The sequence below is a fragment of the Ceratotherium simum genome, chromosome 5, assembly GCF_057802395.1.
Source record: "Ceratotherium simum simum isolate JZ-2026a chromosome 5, ASM5780239v1, whole genome shotgun sequence".
Lineage (NCBI taxonomy): Eukaryota > Metazoa > Chordata > Mammalia > Perissodactyla > Rhinocerotidae > Ceratotherium > Ceratotherium simum.
Window position 1 is genome coordinate 22,856,723 of NC_141904.1, and position 21,662 is coordinate 22,878,384.

At 41.6% G+C, this 21,662-nt stretch overlaps 1 protein-coding gene across 2 annotated transcripts in view; it reads right to left on the reverse strand.

Annotated features, from left to right (window-relative positions):
• RFTN1 (raftlin, lipid raft linker 1) overlaps positions 1-21,662 on the reverse strand; it is a 200,644-nt gene that overhangs the window by 111,408 nt on the left and 67,574 nt on the right. For both annotated transcript variants that reach the window (XM_004419947.3, XM_087430595.1), the window contains one exon: positions 4,853-5,039. In XM_004419947.3, the coding sequence (XP_004420004.1) occupies positions 4,853-5,039 (187 nt within the window). The remainder of the gene's footprint in view (positions 1-4,852; positions 5,040-21,662) is intronic.

Consider the following 21,662-nt stretch of genomic DNA (forward strand, 5'->3'; position numbering starts at 1 on the left):
AGGTGTGATTCCAATGAACACCCAAACCAACCTACTTCCCCATGGGGCTCATTGGTGGAAACACCAATCTGATCTAGTCCTGAAGGAAAACATGCATTGGTCAGGTAGAGAGATGCTACAGTATTACATTTCACGGGCAATTAAAGAGATTTTTCAAGGGCAGTTTTGATTATATGCATTTTCCACCTTCCACAAGGGTTTCAGAATCCCACCCCCTGCATTAGCTGCAGCTCCTCTGTGTGCCCCACCCCCTGACCCTAGGCCACAAGGCACCTGATGAATGTCAACAGAGTTCACAAATGTCCTGGTCCCCTGTACCTTATAAGCGTTATTCCAGGCGACCTGGACCCAAGTGGCTTCAACCCATTAGTGATGAAAAACACATCACTGACACCCTGAACTAGCTCTCTCTGTGAACGACAATTCAACAGCTGAAAAATGCAGCACAATACATTTTTACACTTACCTCTATAACCATAAAATGACCTAGAATTAAACCCACACTCACGTAACATCAGAAGTGACATTTTAATAACTGACTTCTCTTAGCCATCAAGTTTTGAGATCTTTGGCAACTCCTTCTAAGGAAAACTGGCCCCCAAAAATTGAAGGACAACTTAACTGTACTTAGAATTCAGAGTGAATGCAACCATACCGCCTGTTAAAAATCACTAAGTCTTCCGAAGAGAGAGTTGAGAGAAGGAAGAACAAACTCTCTACTTATTCACTAAGTATGTCATATTTGGCTACTCATTCCTGAGTTAGTTTTCAAAGTATCTGACTTTGACTAAATTCGACACACGTAGGATCAAGAACAACGTATGGTTAGATGTGGGGTTTGGCTTGCCATCTTAAAATGAAGTGGCAGTTATCAGGAATTTTCAAAAGAAAAGATCAGGTGATTTTTCACGGATTTAAGTGAAATTTGTCAAAATGGTAGAGGGCTCAGAGGAATGTCACTGCAATGAGCTTTCAGAATGACTCATTAATAATCCAGTTGGACTGTCAATGATACTCTCAACTCACTCAACCTCCACCAGAACACATTTCATTATAAGACTTAAATAAACTCTTCCCATCTCTTGGGCATCACTCCTATGTTTGCCCAAAAGAAATCAGGCCCAAGTGAAAAGCTCCTTCCTCCAGAAACATTTCCTTGGGCTCCTTCCCAGCAGGAGGTGACTTCTCCTTTTTCCAAACTCCCAAGGCAGGAGTTGCCTGTCTTATTTTCTCAGTTAAATTGTAGGTCCCTGGAAGGCAGGCTCCATGTCCAGGTGAGCCTTGTACTGCACTCTCTATCTTCCCACCAAGCAGAGCTCCTAGCACGATGTCTTACAAAGATTAAGCTCAATAAGTGTTTGCAAATGAATGAGTGAGTGAGTGAGTGAGTGACTGAATGAATGCAAGCTTATATGGTTCTGTTCTTTTTCCTGCTCTTGCTGCAGACCCCAAAGACCAGTTACTTGCTAAAAACTTTATGTTCACCTGTCAAACACATTAAGGTTGATATTCACGCTTCAAGTCCTCATCCCATGGTGATTCTTGCTAATGAACTTGATTTGGACTGATAGTAATTTAGGAAGTTTATCTACAGCTCTTTCAAAGTGGCCTACTTAGAAAATATTAACCAGGCATTTACTTCCTTTTCGAGAGCTAAATCATTTCATTTAACAGCATCTATAGCTGTCAGAACTTTGGCAGACTTTGTGAAAAATATCATTTTAACTGTCCATATTAAAAATTAATCACATAAGATTTACTTTGTTTTGATTCTACTACGTAAACTCCCTACTGATACAGAAAAAGTTCTGTTGTTTTTTGTTTTAATAGTGTGAGGTCTTTTCCTCATGATGCAAAAACACATGGTTATTGCATTTGCTAGGAGAGAAAATGCCTATCCTTTAAAATTATATTGTATAATGACTCTGCTTCCCACCACCACTGGTCTTCCCACCCAATACTAATGGGGAGTGGAAGTGGGGGAAATTCTCTTGGCCATTTTTGCCATGAGAATGACAAATTACCATTCTCATTACCATACTTGGTAAATTACCACACTGTTGCAACTTCCTTTAAAAAAAAAAAAACGAGAGGGGGGGAAGTTTCAAAGACCCAGCACAAAGTTATCCAAGGAATTTCTTCCTTTGTATCTGCTTATTAAGGAGCTGGAATGTTTGTTAAAATTATCCAGGCAGGTGGTCCGGGCACTCTGGCCTAGAGTGAACTCAAACCCAAGGGCAACGCCACCTTCCCTTTCTTGAAAACTCTCCTGCACACGCCTGTCTCATTCTTCTTAATAGCTGGACTCATTTTCCTCTTCTGGAAAGTAAGTGCATTAGCTCAGGGCCTGTCCTCAGTAGAAGGAAAGAACCCCTATTGAATACCCTAGTTCCACTGCTGGCTTGTAATGGACTAGTCCCAAAAGTGGGGGTTCTTATTCCTGAAAAGGAGCTTTCTTGCCCACCTCATCCAATGAGATAATTTAGAGTTGATTCAGGCCTTGCAAATCACTTAGTACCAGAAAAATCTATTGATGTGCCCCCCACACTACACCACTTACTAGTAGCCAAGTGCAGCCTGGAACACAGACCCTCCAACCAGGCACCTTGTGTTCTTTCTCACCTTTCCCGGCACTCAAAACTCTTCCCGGGAGTGAAGTGGCAATCCCCAGGAGTGTTGGTGAGTGTCAGGCATGGAGCCAGACAAGAATTAGTCAGGTCCTCTACACACGTGCTATGCTAAGTGTGGTCCATGGACCAGCAGCATTGGCATCACCTGGGAACGTGTGGGAAACGCAGAGCCCCAGGCCCTAACCCAGACCTGCGTAATCAGACTGCACTTGAACAATAGCCCCAGGAGATTCAAGGAGGCAGAGCAAAGTTTGAGAAGTGCTGCTCCATAGCAAGAAAAAAAAGACACCTTCACATTTAGAGTCAAGTTCATTTATGATGTGCAGACTTCATGGCAAGTCTCACGCTTACATCACCTATAGTGGAATTACATCCTGTGACCTGATCAAAGGGGACTTGTCCCCTCTAAACATCAAGGCCAATGGACTAATCTAAGTGCAGAAACAGGGGAGCCCTGTGAATGCCTTGTGTAATCTGGAAGGCACATGGTAAGTCGGATTTATTTTGCACATGGTAAGTGGGTTTTATTTTGTTTCCTTTCTGAAATTCAGATTTATTTGAAGACTGCTGAGTGGTAAAATGGAGGAAAAGTGGAGTAATGAATACTGCCTCATCAAAAAATCAAAGATACCCTCCCTACTTTTTTTTCATAAAGAGATTGTCCACAAGCATCATGGGTGCAGGAACACAACAGGTGCTTCACATCGAGGTTAAGATGCAGGAATGGAAGTCAGCCTGCCTGGGAGCAAGTCAGAGCTCTGCTTGCTGCCATGTGTGTGACCTAGACAAATAATTCAACATCTGGGCCTCAGCTTCCTCACCTTTAAAATGGGAATAACAATAGTACCTATTTCATAGGCTGATTATGAGGATGAAACGATATTTATAAAGCCTGGCACACAGTAAGCTCTCAATAAATGTGACCTACAGTCACTATGCAATGCATGTCCTATGTGTCAACGGAATCTAAAACCACTATGGCTCCCAGAACAATTTCCTCTTGTGATTGACCAAGATATTGATCCACAGCCAACTGACCAAAGAAACCAATATGCAAAAAAGGCAGACATTGAGTAAAGTTTCACTCTACGAAACCCATGGTAATTCTGGACGTTAGCAAAGGTGTACGCCGTCTTTGACTTCAAACTCTAGTGCATGTTGATGTGGACTAAGCCCCATGGCTTGATCAGCCATGAAGAAATGAAGAACTCCGCTTGCCAGGAATGAGGAGCCCTTCTTAGTTACACAGCCTCCCGCATCACAGCTGTCCCTCGTGAGCTCACTAGCTGAACGTCTGTCCACTCAGCAAAATAACTTTTAAAAAGAGAGAAGGAGAGGCAGTCACTCTGTATTCTCTCTTTCTAAAATATGGCGTATGATGTCATTCCTCCCATAATAATTGGCCAAAGGACAGATCTGATTTCCCAGACTTTACTTCAATTTTTATTTTTACAAAAGCAGCATATTGCACTTTCTATTCTATCTTCATTGTTTTAAAGAAATCATTTAAAATTAATGTTACTCCTTTTGAGAAACCAACCTCCACCTCTCTTTTCCTAATTAGACCCAATAAAAATATAAGAGAAAGCATTCAGTTGGGCAAGATACTGAAAAACATCCTCAAAGCCTGGAAAATCAAAATCAAGACCAAATCAATTACAGCACTTGATTCAAGTGGATTTTGGTTTTCCTCCCAAGTGATTGACAGAACTTATCATGGGTTCAAAATGTTCAAGTATTTCTAGAGTTTGGGGGAAAGCATTAAGTTTGTATATATCTTTTTAAAAAATTAGTGTTTTCCAGCCATGCTTTTCAGATTAATAGTATTATACTTTCCCTAGCTGATCATTCTTGGAGCACACCTCTTCAGAGGAGACATTTTTCTCTATGTGTAATCCAATAAATTAAAGTGTAATCTTTGCTAGGAGACAAAAATGCCTGTGCTTTAAAATTATATTTTATAATGACTCTGCTTCCAAACACTAATGATGTGTGTAATCCAATAAGTTAAAGAAGGGAAAGGATACAAAATGGAACCCTGCTTATGCAATCGTGTGTGGACAGACACAGGACATGAAGAAACCTCTCTCTGGCTGGATAACATACTGCCTCACCTGTCAGAGGGCAGAGGCCCTGGGAACATCATGCAAATTTCAAACACACACCCCGGCCCCCCCCAATCCTCCGTTTCCCCACTAACCATCCCCCCACAGAGGCCTTACCTGTCGGTTTTCTTGATCAGAATGGCCCTGAAGATGTGCTGGAGGGGTGTCTTCTCCTGCTCGTGGATTGGCTGCACGAAAGGGTGCAGGGCCACCAGCGAGAAGCCCTGCTGGTACAGCTCCAGGAGCTGGGTGGGCAGGTCACGCAGGGAGGACAGCCTCACCGCCGAGGAGCGCGGGAGCTCCGCTGGGAGTGGAGAGAGGAGAGGCTCATTAGAGACCCACCAAAACCGCCTGCCCCACCGCATCTGAGTCCCTCTCCTCTTGCCCCTGCGAAGGATCTCTTGGTCACCTCTTGCTAAAAAGGAGTTTGTTCCCTCTTAACTACTGTCTTCAAAGAGAACTTACAAGCACCCGCTTATTTTCCAACTCATCGAAAGGCATTGATAATTGGATGTTTTAAATCTAGAGTCAGTCTTCTCAGAGACCACACTGGAAAAGTCGTTTCCACTTCCTCAAAGAATAAAAAAGAAAGAAAAGAAGAAGAGGGAGGGGGAGGAGGAGAAGACAACCACTGTATGTGAATACAAAATCGCCAGGTGGCGAAAAGCAGCATCAACAGTCAAAAGATAAACTGGAACAAAATTTCTGTGACACGTAAGACAAAAGGGTAATTTCCTTGATTTCCAAAGAAAGCACTCCAAAAAAAAAAAAAGAAAAATGGGCAAAGTATATGACCAGGCAATTGCCTAAAAAACATAAAATCAATATTTGAAAAGACACTCAAATTAACTCAACATTAGAACTATGCATATCAAAACAAATAAATATTCTTCACCTATGAATTACTTTAAAATTTGGATTTAAAAAACATTTTAAGAAAGGCAGACAAGATTCAAAATTCAAAAGGTACAAGTGTATACAGTGAAAAGTCTACATCCCAGCCCTATCCCTGCCTCCCAGGCTTTTTCCCTAGAGGCAATAAATATTATCCATTTTTTTGTATACACGTCAACATTCGCTGAATTCATACACAAGTAAATAGGTCTATACATCTCCTTACCCTTTTACCCAAATGGTAGTATAATGTCACACACCTGGCTTTTTATCAATTAACAGTATACTCTTCTAAGAGACCATTCAATAGCAGTACACAGAGCTCTTCCTCACTCTTTTTACAGATGCACAGTGTTCCATTGTGTGATATACCGCAGATTATTCAAACTTTTGCTTTTATAAGTAATGCTGCAATGAAAAATATCGCTCCAACATGATTTCACATGTTTGCACGTATACATAGTACCTCTAAAGAAATAAATTCCTAGGTGTGGAATTGCTGGGCTAAAGATAAATACATGATAATTTTTTCAGATATTGCCAGACTTCCTCCATAGAGTAGTATTGATTTAGCTCCCATCAGTGATGTACAAAGGTATTTCTCTTCCCATGCCCTGGCTAATCTCATACTGAAAAAATGACCCCTGTGAGGTGGTAATTTATATTTCTCTTATAATGTAATTTGTATTTTTTCTCATTAAACATTTCATGTTTAAACGCTATCTGTGTTGCCTTTTCTGTTAACTGCTGATAATCTGTGCCTAGTTTTCTATTGGGTTATTGGTCCTTTTTTCTATTGGTTTGTAGGAAATCTTTATATATTAGGAAATTTAGTTCTTTTTTTGTGATCCCAGTTGCAAATATCTTTCCCTAATTTATTGTCTTTTGACTTTGCATAAGGTAGGTTTTGCTATGAAGAATTTTGTTTTTTTCCTGAGGAAGATTTGCCCTGAGCCAACATCTGTACCAATCTTCCCCTATTTTGCATGTGGGTTGCCGCCACAGCATGGCCACTGCCGAGTGATGTAGGTCCATGCCCAAGAACCAAACCCAGGCTGCTGAAGCAGAGTGCACAGAACTTAACCACTAGGCCATGGGGCCGGCCCCAAGAATCTTCTTTTTAAGAAGTTAAATTTATCAATCTTATCTTCAATGAGTTCATGTCACAGCAGAGAGATGTGGGATTATAAAACAATTCTCCTGTGATTTCTTGTAGTATATATTTCATTTTTTGCATGTAAATTTTTGATTTGGAATTTATGCAACATGAATTAAACATTTTCCCTTTTTTTAATCCATTTTCCTCATTGATTTGAGTTGCCACCTTTATCATATATTCCTAAATATATTTTAGTTTATGACTATAATCCGTTAATATATTTTAACAATTTTAGTTTCATATTATGTTTTAATATCAAGCTATTTCCTGAATCTTCCTATCTTCTTGTTTATTTTCTGAATCTTCCTGTCTATTTTTACTTATTTGTTTTCCCAAAGGGTCTTTAAAATCAGCTTATCAAATTCCCCCTCCAAAAAAAAATCATGTATATATTTTTATTGGATCATGTTCAAATTATAGCTTAACTGAGGGAGAATGGATATTTTCATCATGCCACAAGTTCCCAGGTAAGAACATGGCATAACTTTCATCTACTCAAGTCTTCAGTCCTTCAGATGCATATTAAAGTTTTCTTCACATAAATATTGCACACTATCAAGTTTATTCCTAGTTACTTTACAATTTATTACTATTGGAATAGTAGAATTTTTTCTCCTTTTAATTCTATGATATCAATCGTGGGCAAGAATGTTGGGGAAACAGGCATGCTCATCACAGTTGATGGAGTGAACCTTTCTGGAGGGCAACGTGGTGACTGCCTTCAAACCTAAGTGTCCACGCCCTTTGTCCAGCAACTCCACTGCTGGGTATTATGCCTATGGCTGGGCTCATAAAAGTTTTTCAAGACATATGGACAAAGAAAGATAATCACTACAGGGTTGTTCGTATAGCAAAAACCTGGAACCCAAGTGTTCTTCACTGGTGGGCTAGCTAAACAACGATGAATCCTATGAACCATTTAAGAAGATTAAAGTAAATCTGTTATGTGCTGATGGAAACGAGTCCAAGATACATTAGTAAGTTAAGAGGCAAGGTGTCTAACAGTGTTTATCATACAATACTATCGTATAAAAAAATAGGACAGATAGACATGAATAAAGAATTTTTTCTGGAAAAAATCACAAAAACATCAATATTGGAAAGAGACTGGAGTAGAGAGGGGAGAAGGGGAAGGTGGTTTTTACCTTATTTTGTACTTTTGGTACTATTACCATCAACAGGGATCATTTGGGCGGAGGGTTTATGAGACATTTAAATTTTCTTCTTTATATGTAAAAACAATATTATTTACAAGTTTTTAATGTATTTTTAAAAATAATGTGTTATTTTAAAACACACACTTAAAAACAAAATCTAGGGGTACTTAAGAATATTACTTAACATCAGATACTACAGCTCTCATCTCCATATATCATACAAGAGGTTTACACGAAAAAAAAGAAAAACTATCGCAATGAGTCACTCTACAGCTAGTGTCCAGCATCCTGGTAAACTCTCCATTCATAACAGCAACAACTAGGAGACTGGCCAGGAAAGCAGAAAAGCATGCAATCTTTCCCTTGAAGGGAACACTCTGGATATGCTAGATAAAAAATCTCAAGGTAAGTCTAGTAAAGAATGCTAAGTCCCTCCACACTCCCCCACACAGAAACCCATCAAGGTCTCACAAGCAGCCCCTTGGACCCGGGCAAGAGGGCCCCCACTCCAGACCCCACGCTTTAGAGCAGGGATCCTCCAAGAGCGCACCTCGGCCCACCAGCAGCAGCGGCACCCAGGAACTTGTTAGCAATGGAGACTTCTGGGCCCCACCCCAGACCTACTGAATCAGAATCTGAGCCATCTACATCTTCACAAGCCCTCCAGCAGATTCTGAAGCTGAGAACTACTCTCCAGAAAGTTCCACTTTGGCCCTCCTCCGACGACTCTCCTCTCCACAGGCCAGGAAACGGTGGATCTAAGGGCATGCACCCACCTGTGCCCTGCAGCCCACAGTCACACAGCCAAGACCCGGGAATTCTCTGCCCTGACAGCCCCGGGCCCACCTTGGGGGCCTGCGCTGGCTTCTTCCCGGGTCTGTAGCCAGGGTGGACCAATGGTCCCCGCTATGTGCACAACCCCAGGCCCAAGGCGGGACAGAGACTAGGGTGAGGCAAGCGAGGAGACATTGCCACAGGTGCAAAATTTAAGGGGCACCAGAAACTCAGCAACGAAGATAAATATTAAATGCACTATATTAAAAAGTGAAAATTAATGCAAAAAATCCGTAATAAACAAAATATCAACAATTTTAATAAGGACAGGATCAGATTATTGATTTTTCCTTTCGCCTCAGGCTCCAGTATGGCTCCACACAGCACTGTTACTGATCTCGTCTTTTTCACGTATGTTGCCTCACTTGCCTCACCCTAGTGCTGGCTCAGGCCCAACATCTCCTCTTGCACTCTGGTCCTGGCCCTGCAAATGACAGGAGTGGCTCTGCACGGAGGTTGTGCCAAAGAAAACAGGGGCAGGTTTCCTCTGCTGTCAAGAGATTATGAAGCCACTGAACCAAAAGGGCACAACTGTGTGTGGCATAGACACTGGTTGTTTTATTTGAAAAACTGAATGGACTCGTGAGAGGGGTGTAGACCTTTCCAGGGGGTAAGGTCACGATATCCATCAAACCTAAAAATACTATGCAGCACTAAGATCCCCTCTTCTTTGATAGAACTGCAAATAAAGAGCATCTGTGAGTCATCAAATATGAGACCTCAAACACAGCCAGTCTCTACACAGTTCAATATTCTGTGAATGTTTCAAGTATTTCAAACTCTTACTGCTATAATAAAATAAACCTTCACTAAGATTTTGATAATTTATATACTTGTTTCTTCTTATGCACCACGCTGTAATGAAAAAATAAAAGTATGGGGCCGGCCCGATGGCATAGAGGTTAAGTTCACACCTTCCGCTTCGGTGGCCCAGGGTTCTCCGGACCGGATCCTGGACAAGGACCTACTCACCGCTCATCAAGCCATGCTAGGTGGCGTCCCACACAGAAGAGCTACAACTCTACAACTATGATACACAACTATGTACTGGGGCTTTGGGAAGAAAAAAGAAAAAGAGGAGGATTGGCAACAGATGTTAGCGCAGGGCCAATCTTCCTGAAAAAAAAAAAAAAGATTCAAATGCTTTCAATTACCTAAAAAAAAAACAAATAAAAGTAGTTGATGTGGTTAGAAGACTTGGGATTCTAGTAGCAGCCACATTTCTCACTAGCATTAATCCTAGGCACGTGGACACTCAGTTTTCTCGTATAAAACGGAGATAATAACATCAGCCTGTTTCCTATCATTGAGTAGTTGTGAGAATCAAATGGGATAATGTGTGTGTAATGGATAAAGCTCAAAACTATCATAGTCAGTGGTGCCAGCAGTGGTGGACAGGGAGTGGGCCAGGGACACTGGTCAGCTGCAGGTGGTGACGATAACATGGTCCTGGGCCACTAAATCGCTCCTCATTCCCACCCACACCCCTTAACCTCCAGGCTCCCAAATCAGTGTACTAAAAATATTAGCCAATCAACTACTTTATTGTTAAATGCTTCCTGAATAAAACATAAAACCTTTTAAATTTTCATCTTAAAATCTAAAGATGTATCTCCTATCAAAACTCAGAAATTTTATGGCTTTAATTTTTGGTATGCATGTTGTCAAAGTAAGTTTAGCTTTACGGTTAAAAAACAAATAAAAATGAATCTCAACAATCTTATCGCCATAAAAAAAAAACCAGGCTCCTATTGTAAATGTGATTAAAGGCCTTAATTTCATGTTTCTATTTGAACCTTAACCTTAAACAAAAACTCTAGTTCTTGTAAACTGACCAATCCCCCAATATTATTACTAGAAAAATAAACGAAGGAATGACTTATTTGTTTGGCTGGACATACCAATTGTAGCCTCTTGGTCTATTTCTCACCCCACCCATCAGAGCAACTTCTCCACTACTCTTGTAATATTTGCGTGATCTCGTTTACAACTTATGTAACCCTGGGCATGTCATCTAACTCCCACCCCCTCTCTTGGGTCCCTCATTTACAAAATGAAGACCCTGCATAGGCAATTCTTAAAGGAACTTCCAAGTTTAAAATGCAATGATTTTATTATTTCAATTTGGAGACTAAGGTACCAGTTCCAACTAAAAAGTGACATTGGATAACATAATAAATGTTTTCAGTGTGAACTGAAAGAGTTCCCCCAAACCAGAGCCAAAATGAAAATAAGGAACAACCACACGCACTCGTGGGTGGAGAGATGGAAAGAAAGACTGCAACATAAGCTGCTGCCGGGTGGCAGGATAAACATCACTGCTGTCCGGGGGTCCCAGCCTCCTGCCTGTCCCAGGCACTAGAAGGGATTCTGCCTGCTCTGACTGTCCCCTGGGACTGCAGGGAGCCTTCCAGGGCAGTTCTAGGGAAGGGATGCCTGCATAGTGGTGGGAGAGAAAAGGGGTATTTTGGCAAGTATCTCTGGGGTGATGGGTTCCCCTCTTCCTAGCAGAGAGCTACAAGGAAAATGGTATGAATTACTGAAGTTACTTTGGTTCCCGGGCTTTTACTAGGACTCCACTCCACGACTGAACCACCTAAGTCACCTCATCTTAAGTTAAAATTGCTAATTACTAAAGGTTTTCGTATTCTAAAGATGAGGGACACTGATGAGCCTGTCTTGGCCAATGGATAAAGTAAACGAGAGACAACCTGCAGAAGAACATTCAATGAACACCAAGGCCCCACCTCGCCAAGGTGGCCTCATCTTGTCATTCCAGCCTGGTTATTGGCACGTGGGCCCAATGGTGCCAGAACTTCTAATTCTTATCTTCAAAGAAGTCAGAAATCTTGATCCTCGTAGAAACTCTCCTAATCTTTAAATTTGGCAAGAAATTTCAATTTCATTTTCAACCCCATGTGGCCCAAAGCCAAGACTTGGCAGGTTGCAGAGTCTGGATGGGGCTTGTGATCCATGTGGAGGGAGGGATGCCCACATCCTTCCTGTCCCTGATCTTAGCACCGTCGAGGCTCACATGACTGTGTGAGCATCAGTCATATACTGAGGCGCTTGCGAGTCCATTCTTTTCCACATCATCACAATTTACACCCAAGTCTTCAAGGATATGTCTGCAGGTATTTGACACAGGCCTCTATTTCCTAATTCCTCCCTTTTCTATACTCATGTAGAGATGAACAAAGACTTTAGAACCACACAATTATATTTTGAATCCCTTGGAAATCTTGTTTTTTTCCCTCACTCAATTACCAATAACAGACTTTTTAAAAATCAAAATATAAAAGGTACTGCTGGCGGGGCCAGCCCGGTGGTGTAGCGGTTACGTTCACGTGCTCCGCTTTGGTGGCCCACGGTTGGCGGGTTCAGATCCCAGGTGTGGACCTATGCACCACTTGTCGGCCACGCTGTGGCAGATGTCCCACATATAAAGTAGAGGAAGATGGGTACAGATGTTAGCCCAGGGCCAATCTTCCTCAGCAAAAAGAAAAAAAAAAGGTACTGCTGGAAAGGTATTTTGCATGGCATGGGAGTCCAGAGAGCTTTTGAAATAAGTGTTTTGTTTTTCTTTCAGAAAATAACTCCATATAAATAAATAAACCATTATTCCAGGAGAAAAAAAAAGAAGAAAAAGGAAAAGAATGAAAGCAGGGGAAAAAACATAATCCACAAAACAACACATTTCTTAACACTCCTGGGATAAAGTAGATTTTGTTTTTGCTATGACTTTGCTTTGTTTAGCAAAAACATTCTGCAGCCCCATTTACTCCCTTGAAACAAAGCCCTTCAGACATCTGCAAAAGAGCCAAAGCGATGTCTTTGCTACTTCAAACTTTATTATTGGGAAAGTACCAGCTTCCAACACAAGAAAGAAACCACTGAGTACAGCAACCGCACATGTCACCAGACTCTACAGCAGGCAACTGCACGTTGAATAAGCTTCTATTATTTTGTCCAGCAATCATTTGTGACTTTAACCTAATTATCCAAAGTCCGACTTTGCTTCTCTAATTACATCCGCTTAATGGATCTGTCAATACCAAGGAGCGCCACACGCGAGAGAAACACCCTCTCTCTCAGGTAATTTCCCTCACAGGTGAAGCTGATAATGACACTGTTCAACCAAATCTTTTTTTTTTTTAAGTTCCTTGAAGGCTGCTATTTCTATAACATCAATCTGCCTGGGCTTTGCAGTAGATCCAATTTAGCAAAATACTAAAATCAATCATTTTTCAACGTGGGATTTTTCATTGCATAGGTAAGGAATAGAAATTCCATTTTTAAAATAATGTTTGCAGCCCATGTCTTCTGTGTCATTTCTAAATCTGTGGGAAAAAAATTTCATTTTAGGGCTTTTCAAATTCAGATTTCTGTCATCTTTTTATCAAATAAATTCACGTTTCTGAAACTCACAAAAAAGAAAACACATATCCAGGCTCAGGAGACTACCCCATTAAAACGCTATTTATTCTTTTTTATTTTTTTAATTGAAGTGAAATTTGCAACATAAAATCAACTATTTTAAAGTAAACAATTCAGTGGCATTTCGTACATTTATAATGTTGTGCAGTCATCACCTCTATCAAGTTCTAACACATTTTCATCACCCCAAGAGGAAACCCCATACCCACTAAGCAGTTATTCCTCTCTCCCCCGACCCCTGGCAACCACCAAGGTGCTTTCATAAAGCACAATTCTTAACACCTTAACTAAACTATGGATAAACTCAAGGGGGAAATCTCTGTAAGACCAAAAGCACTTCTTTAAGCTTATATAAACCTCAGACCTACAGGTCAATCATGGAGTAATTGTCAAGGAAACAGAAGCCTCATCAACTGAGTTCTTAAGATGCGAGCCACCAGACCACAACTGATTGTTAAGCAGCAGACTATCAGACTGCCATGACAATGGGTGCGTGTGGGTGCATGCGTGCATGTGTGTGTGTGAAGGGGAGGGAGAGGGGGACTCAAGTTGTTATTGGTTTGCTTGTCATTTCAAAGGGTCACACACAGTCACAGAATTACACACACACAACATCATACTGTAAAAAATTCATTGTCAAGGTGTTTGTAAGGAGAGTGCATGAATAATTCCCAAAGACTGTACCCACTGATCAAACACAAAAGATGGCATTATTGCTCATCTCACCAGTACACGTTGTCGGAGAAGACAGGCTAAGATTCATCAAGAAAGCTTTTCAAGAAACTCCAGGCCTCATGCTGCTTAGATTTCACAGTGGGGTACTCAAATATTAAAAGCAACCAGCTAGAAACCGAACCCAGAGTATTAATAAAATATTTCACACACTTAAAAGTACTTTTTATAGAGAAGGGAAGATGCAAGGGATCACCAAGTCTTCAGAATTTCTATCCAAACTCATCCACACCAAATCCAAGAAGAGCTTAGCATGAGTCAGAAGGGAAGCTAGTTATCAATATTTTATGCCATTTTCCTAATTGGGCATGATAGCACGATAGCTGACAGTCCTGGTAGTTCTGATTTTGAGAGTACAATAAACTGATTGCATCAAAGACCAGCCACTAATGAATATGTACAAACAACATGGAAATAAAACTGTTTAGAATGTAAATGGGACCCTATATGAATTTCTATGATACAGTCTCAAGACTTTTATAACAGTAATCAGTATTGAAAATATAATGCCATATGGCCAAGTCCTTAGAGAAGGTATATCAGAAAAATAACGAATCTTTACCAGGAGCTTCCAGGGAGTCTCAATTTCAACTAAGAGTGTGATTGTTCAGATACCTTCTCATTCAGGTGTGTTGAAAGCAGAGGATCCCGCTAAAGGAGCACCTGAAACGGGTAACAGATACTGAGCCTGCAAACTCATTCTGACCTGGAGTCCATGTGGCCTGTCACCCATCCACCATCTGGAGCAGTCTCACTAGAGCCAGGCAGGGGACCAGCTTTTTCAGAACAAGAGGTACACAGTGCATTTTTCAAGTCTGAAACAGCCAAGTGCCATTTTAATTGCCCACATCCGTGCAATGAAATCCATTGACAGTGGAACAGCTAAACACACTATGGCTCATTCATATTATAGACCATCAAGTAGCAATTTTAAAAATGAGTTAGATCCATAGCTCTGACCTGGAGGGACATCCATTATAGATTGATAAAAGCATGATACAGAATGGTACATACATTACACGTGCCCATTTTTTTAAAAACCAAACAAAACCCCTATAAATGTGTCTAGGACCATAGGGGCACAGAGGTGTGGAAGGAGACCCACTAGATGGCTAACACTATTAATGAGGGGATTGGGAACTCTGGAGGTGGGGGGAACAAGTAGAGATCATCAACTATTTTTTTAATTACTTGCCTGCATTGTCTCACTTCAAAGTTACAAAAACAATATTAAAGAGATAGAACCATACAAGAGGACAATGACAACAGAACAACACTATTAAGTTTCTCAACAGCCTAAGTCAGGACCAGGGTCATGCTCTAAATTTCATGACCTAAAAAAATCAAGGAAGAGAAAGAGAGAGAAAAAAAAAGGAGATCAAGGGAGGCTGTCTTTATCCACACCACCTAATTATGAGCCACCCCCGTCCATCTCTCAATCCCTCTCTCTGTCTCGCTCTCTCTCTCTTTCCATCCTTCCCTCCCTCTCTGTCTCTCTCTCTCTCTCCGTCTGTCTGTCTCTCTCTCTCACACACACACACACACACACACACACACAGCTCTCTCCCTGTGCTGTCCAAGACAGTAGCCACTAGCCACATGTGGCTATTCAAGCACTCAAAATGTGGCCAGTCAGAACTGAATGTGCCGTTAAGTGTAAAATACACAGATTTCAAAGACTCAGCATGAAAAAAAAGAATGTAAAATATCTAAGAAGTTTTTAAAAATTGATAACATTGAAATGACAATATTTTGGATATATTATGATTAAATAAAATATATTATTAAGGGGCTGGCCTGGTGACGTAGTGGTTGAGTTCATGCATTCCACTTCAGCAGCCCAGGATTTGCGGGTTCAGATCCTGGGCACGGACCTACACACTGCTCATCAAGCCATGCTGTGGCAGTGTCCCATATACAAAGTGGAGGAAGACTGGCACAGATGTTAGCTCAGAGCCAATCTTCCTCACACATACACACTATATATAGATATATATATACACACAATTAAAATTAATTTCACCTGTTTCTTTTTGCCTTTTTTAAATGAGGCTACTAGAAAATCTACACTTACATATGTGGTTCACAGTATATTTCCATTGGAAAGCGCTGCTCTATACCATTACTTACCAATCATTTGTTTCATAGCATCTATCACAACTGTTAATTACATAAATTATCCATTTAATTTTTTCCCTATCTTTCCCACTAAATAAGTTCCACCAGGCTAGAGCCTATGCCAGATTTATTCACCAACAAGCTGGTCAACCCTGGTGCCTGGAGAAGGGTCACTAACAGCCATCTTTAAATAAAGAAATTCTCCACTAATATGGCGACAGCCCATGTCATGACAGCACTTTTTCCGTCAAAGAAAGTCCAATGCAAGCTGCCACGTGAGCTACTCTGGGGGATGGTTAACTCTGAGGTCCCCACACACTCTGGGCCCCACAGTAGATTAGCCATGAGACCAGATGAAAGAATCATGATTGGTCCTAGAAAACCACTAGCCAGTGTAAAACTCGGAGGGAACCCAAAAACCTTTATGGTTTTTTTTTAATTGTGGTAAAATATACATAACAAAATTTTTAACCATTTTTTAAGTGTACAATTCAATGGCATTAAGTATATTCACACTGTTGTGCAACCATCACCACCATCCATCTCCAGGAAACATTCCTTTAACCAACACCATAGGCCACACCTTCCACTCAACCTTTCGCCTCTGCTCCCACCTCCATGTCACCATCTTTCCTCTCTCTGCCCACTCCGGTGTGAGCAGGAGATAGAAGAGCAGCAAGAAGGAAAAAGAAGCTGGTAAGAGTCATAATAATTCACAAATGCGAAAAGCTGCCACTGAAAAAATCAAAGGTTTTTGCTTTTGACAATGAAAGCAAAGGAAGAATGTCAACATTTCACTTTGCAGAGATAGCCAAAGAAAAAGAACAACAGGACAAAGACCGTGGTTGTATACAAGAAGTGACTGAAAAATCTTAACCCCAAACAGCGTAAAATGAAAAAAAAGAAATTTCCCAGAAAGTAGGGTGCCCCAAGGGCATGGGCACATTTCACTTTGACGTTCACACAGGACACAAGAGAATATTACTATTTCTTTTTATCCTGAGTTATTATCAAAAGGGTCTGAACTCTATAACAGAGTTTAACATTGGTAGATCAATAAAGTCTTTATTTAGGAGAATTTTTTAAAATTTTTGAATATAATAATATAAAATAATACACTATGGAAACTGTTGGAAAACATAAAAATTCACCACGTGCGAGACTAGTTTCAAGAGCTTATGACAGAATAAATTCCACTTTCTGGGGGCTTAGGACAACTTCTACCCACAAAGGAAGCCCACTCGTTGGCTCAAAGGCACTACCCCCACACACACCAGCACATTCACATCAGTAGATTCTCCTTTTCCTCGCTGTAGTGGAGACACGCCGTATATTCAGTGGCACAGTAACATAAGCCATTCATAAGACTTACAAAAAGCTCCACATATCGGAAACGCATTTTAATAAATAATATTCTGATGTGTATGACATCACAAAAGATTCAACAAAACTCAGTCAAATGAGAACGGGGCCAGACAGTTCTCGTGCTCTAAAAAAGGCTTTCGCACCTGCACTTTCAGCTTTGCATGAACAATTACTTCGTTCATGCGCAAACTCCCAAATTGGTGCATGGAAATAGAAAATCGTACACACAAGTTGAGCAGCTCCGGGCTCCGCTAACCAATTTGCATGCAAAATTGTCATCAGTACTCTCCAGTTTATTTTTTGCCCATGGAAGAGATGGGGGTCTGTGATGCCTCGGGAGGCTGATTTTAAGAGGCATTTTGGTTCCCACTATAAAAAAGGGGTCCCTGATAGTGCTGAGGTCTACGCATGCATGTATGTCCCTCCCAGCTGCCTTCTCATGTATTCCAATGGAAGAGGAGAAAAGCTGGAGAATAAGATCAAGTAGAATAATTAGGTGAGAGCAAACGGCCAAGGGATGTTCTTCAGAACAATAAGAGAAGAAATGTGGTAAAAAATAGTCATTTGTATTTACAGCCAGAAAAATGCCATCTATCCATGACAGTTGGCACAAGAAAGGAAAGAAAGATTTTAGCTAGGCAAGAGAAAGGACTTTCCTCACTTGCTAGTGATAATTTATTGAATGGACCACTGGGAAGTTTGGCCTTTGAGATCAACAAGGAGGATCTGATAGGCATCTATGTGCTCATAAGGCATCTTTAGGTTTTCTCTAACATTTCCTTTTCCTTCCCTCTCTTCTTTCCTTTCTTTTCTACCCTCCCCCTTCCCTCGTTTCTTTCCCCCTTTCACCCCAATAGCCACATGCCACCCGTAGCTACTGAGCACTTGAAATGTGGCTAGTGTGAACTGAGGTGTGCTGAAAGTGTAAAATACACACAGGATTTCAAAGACTTCGTATGAAAAAAAAGAATGTAAAATATGTCAATAAGAATGTTTTGAGGGGAGAGAAGTCAAGATGGCGGCGCAGGCAGACTCTGAACTCACCTCCTCCCGTGGACACAGCCAATTTACAACTACTCGTGGAAAAATTACCCCTGAGACAGAACTGAAAACTGGATAAGAGGAACTCCTGCAACAAAGGACAATCCTAATTGAGGTGGAAGAGGCAGAGACTCCCTTCTGGAGAGGAAAAACGCCGCCTTCACAAGCCGCCAGCTTCACGGCCGCCCGGGGCAGCTCACAGGTACACAGCCCTCCCTGGAGGCACGGGCCCCTGAGCCGGGGAGTGCCCCCACTGAGGGCATTTTGTGGACCCAGCACAATCGAGACCAGTGGCATAATATCTGACTTTGCCTGCTACTAAAACATTGGGGAGTACCCCCAGAAAACCTGGTTCACAAAGAAAACTAAAACCGGCTCTTAAAGGGCCCGCACGCAAACTCACCTGTTTCAGAAAGCATCCTAAAAGCACTAGAGAGAAAGGTGCATAGTGCTTTGGTGAAAAGAGACTCACCTGATAGGCCCTGAGTGCATCTCGGTGAGGGGTGAGACCTCTCCAGGGACTGGGACATTGGCGGCAGCCATTGTCGTGGCCTGGTGTGGGCGTGCTGACACAGACGCCATTGGAGTTCTCCCTGGGGCCTGCTAGCCCAGGTCTGTCCCACCCACTAGAACACCGATTTGATCCAGCTCAGCCAGGGCGGGCAGCCCACCCTAGAGACTGGCCCCACCCAACAACAAGCCCTCAGGCAACTTGTGGGCCTGCATAGATTGGTGACTGGATTCTCTGCAGCCTGGCAACTGAGCCCACTTCAGTGGGGCAGGGCATGCACAAGGAGCGGGTGGAGAGTGTGGGGCAGTGGTGGAGTGTGTGGGGCTCCCGCCATGGAGAGACTGGGTCTACTTCGGGTTGTCGGGGCACACACACAGAGCAGGACTGTGTTGACTGTATGTGTGGACCTGTGGGCAGCCGGGCTTGTCAGCTGCAGAAGACTTGTGCTTCCCAAAGACCCACATAGGAAATTTGCCCCACCTTCCAAAGTCTGAAATAATTGGGTGCTCCTGTGCCTGAGGCCAGCCCCACCCAGCTGCAATCCTCAGAGAGCTGACAAGAGACCTAAAGGCTGGAGGCTTATAGCAATTGTAAGCCCCTGAGCCTAACAACCTGCCATGCTGGGGCCCTACTCACTTAAAAGAAATACTGCAACACAAATGTGGTATTAGAACTTGCAGCCAACTGTGCTGGGGCTCCCCACACCTGATAAAGAGACTGAAGGGCCCACAGCAACTACAAACAGCTGAGCATTACAACAGCTGACCAGGCGCATAACTCGGCCTACCTGGCCACATACAGGGAGAGCAAACAGGCCACAACAGAAGGACACATGTAGCCCACATAGGGGTCACCCCTGGAACATTGAGAACTGAGGGAAGCACACTGCAGCCCTCCTAAGCCATCACTTACATAAGGTCACCTATCCAAGAGCAGGAGACGTAACTGACCTACCTAATACGTAGACACAAGCACAGGGAAAGAGGCAAAATGAGGAGGCAAAGGAATACATTCCAAGTAAGGGAACAGGACAAAACTCCAGAAAAGGAACAAGGTGAAACAGAAATGAGCAACCTGCCCAACAGAGAGTTCAAACTAAGAGTGTTAAGGATGCTCACTGAAGTGGGGAGAAGAAGAGATGAACTCAGTGAGAATGTCAACAAAGAAATGGAAGATATAAAAAAGAACCAATCAGAAATGAAGAATACGATACTGGAAATGAAAAATTCACTAGAGGGACTCAAAAGCAGAGTAGAGGATACAGAAGAATGGATCTGCGAGCTGGACGAAAGACTAGAAGAAACTACCCAAGCTGAACAGGTAAAAGAAAAAAGAATTAAAAAGAGTGAGGACAGTCTAAGGGACCTCTGGGACGACATCAAGTGCACTAACATCTGTGTTATAGGTATCCCGGAAGGAGAAGAGCAAGACAAAGGGGCAGAGAATCTATTTCAAGAAATAATACATGAAAACTTCCCTAACCTAAGGAAGGAAGCAGACATCCAGGTACAGGAAGCACAGAGAGCCCCAAACAAGATAAACCCAAAGAGGCCCACACCAAGACACATCATAATCAAAATGTCTAGAATTAAAGATAAAGAGAGAATCCTAAAAGCTGCCAGAGAAAGACAAGTTACATACAAAGGAAACCCCATAAGGCTATCAGCTGACTTCTCAGCAGAAACCTTACAGGCTAGAAGAGAGAGGCACAATATATTTAAAGTGCTAAAAGGAAAAAACTTACAGCCAAGAATACTTTACCCAGCAAGATTATCATTTAAAATGGAAGGAGAGATCAAAAATTTCCCAGACAAGCAAAAATTAAAGGAGTTTGTCACCAAGAAACCAGTGCTACAAGAAATTTTAAAGGGACTGATTTAAGGGGAAAAGAGAAGACCACAAATAGGAAAAATTATCTATTTCCATGATAAGAGGGCAATGGATACAAATGCACAAAAAAGAGGTTAGATATGATATCAAAAACATAAAATGAGGGAGGAGGGGAGTTAAAGAGTAGAGCTTTCAGACAGAGGTCAAACTAAAGAGACCATCAATTCTGTATAGAAGGAGAAAGGAACAGAGAAGGACTACTAAAACACTGAGAAAAAAAGTTAAAAAAGGGCAGTAAGTACATACTTATCAATAGCTACTTTAAACGTCAATGGACTAAAAGCCCCAATTAAAAGGCATAGGGTGGCTGATTGGATAAAACACCAAGACCCATATATATGCTGCATACAAGAGAGACACTTCAGACCTAAAGACACTCACAAACTGAAAGTGAAGGGATGGAAAAAGATACTCCACACAAATGGCAATGAAAAGAAAGCTGGGGTAGCAGTACTCATATAAGACAAAATAGACTTTAAAACAAAAACTGTAAAAAGAGACAAAGAAGGGCATTACATAACAATCAAGGGAACAATCCAACAAGAGGATATAACACTTGTAAATATCTACACACCCAATGTAGGTGCACCTAAATATATAAAGCAATTATTAACAGACATAAAAAGAGAAATAGACAGTAACACAATAATAGTAGGGGACTTTAACACTCCACTTACACCAACGGATAGATCATCCAAACAGAAGATCAATAAGGAAACATTGGCCTTATATGACACACTAGAACAGATGGACCTAGTAGATATATAGAGAGCATTCCATCCAAAAACC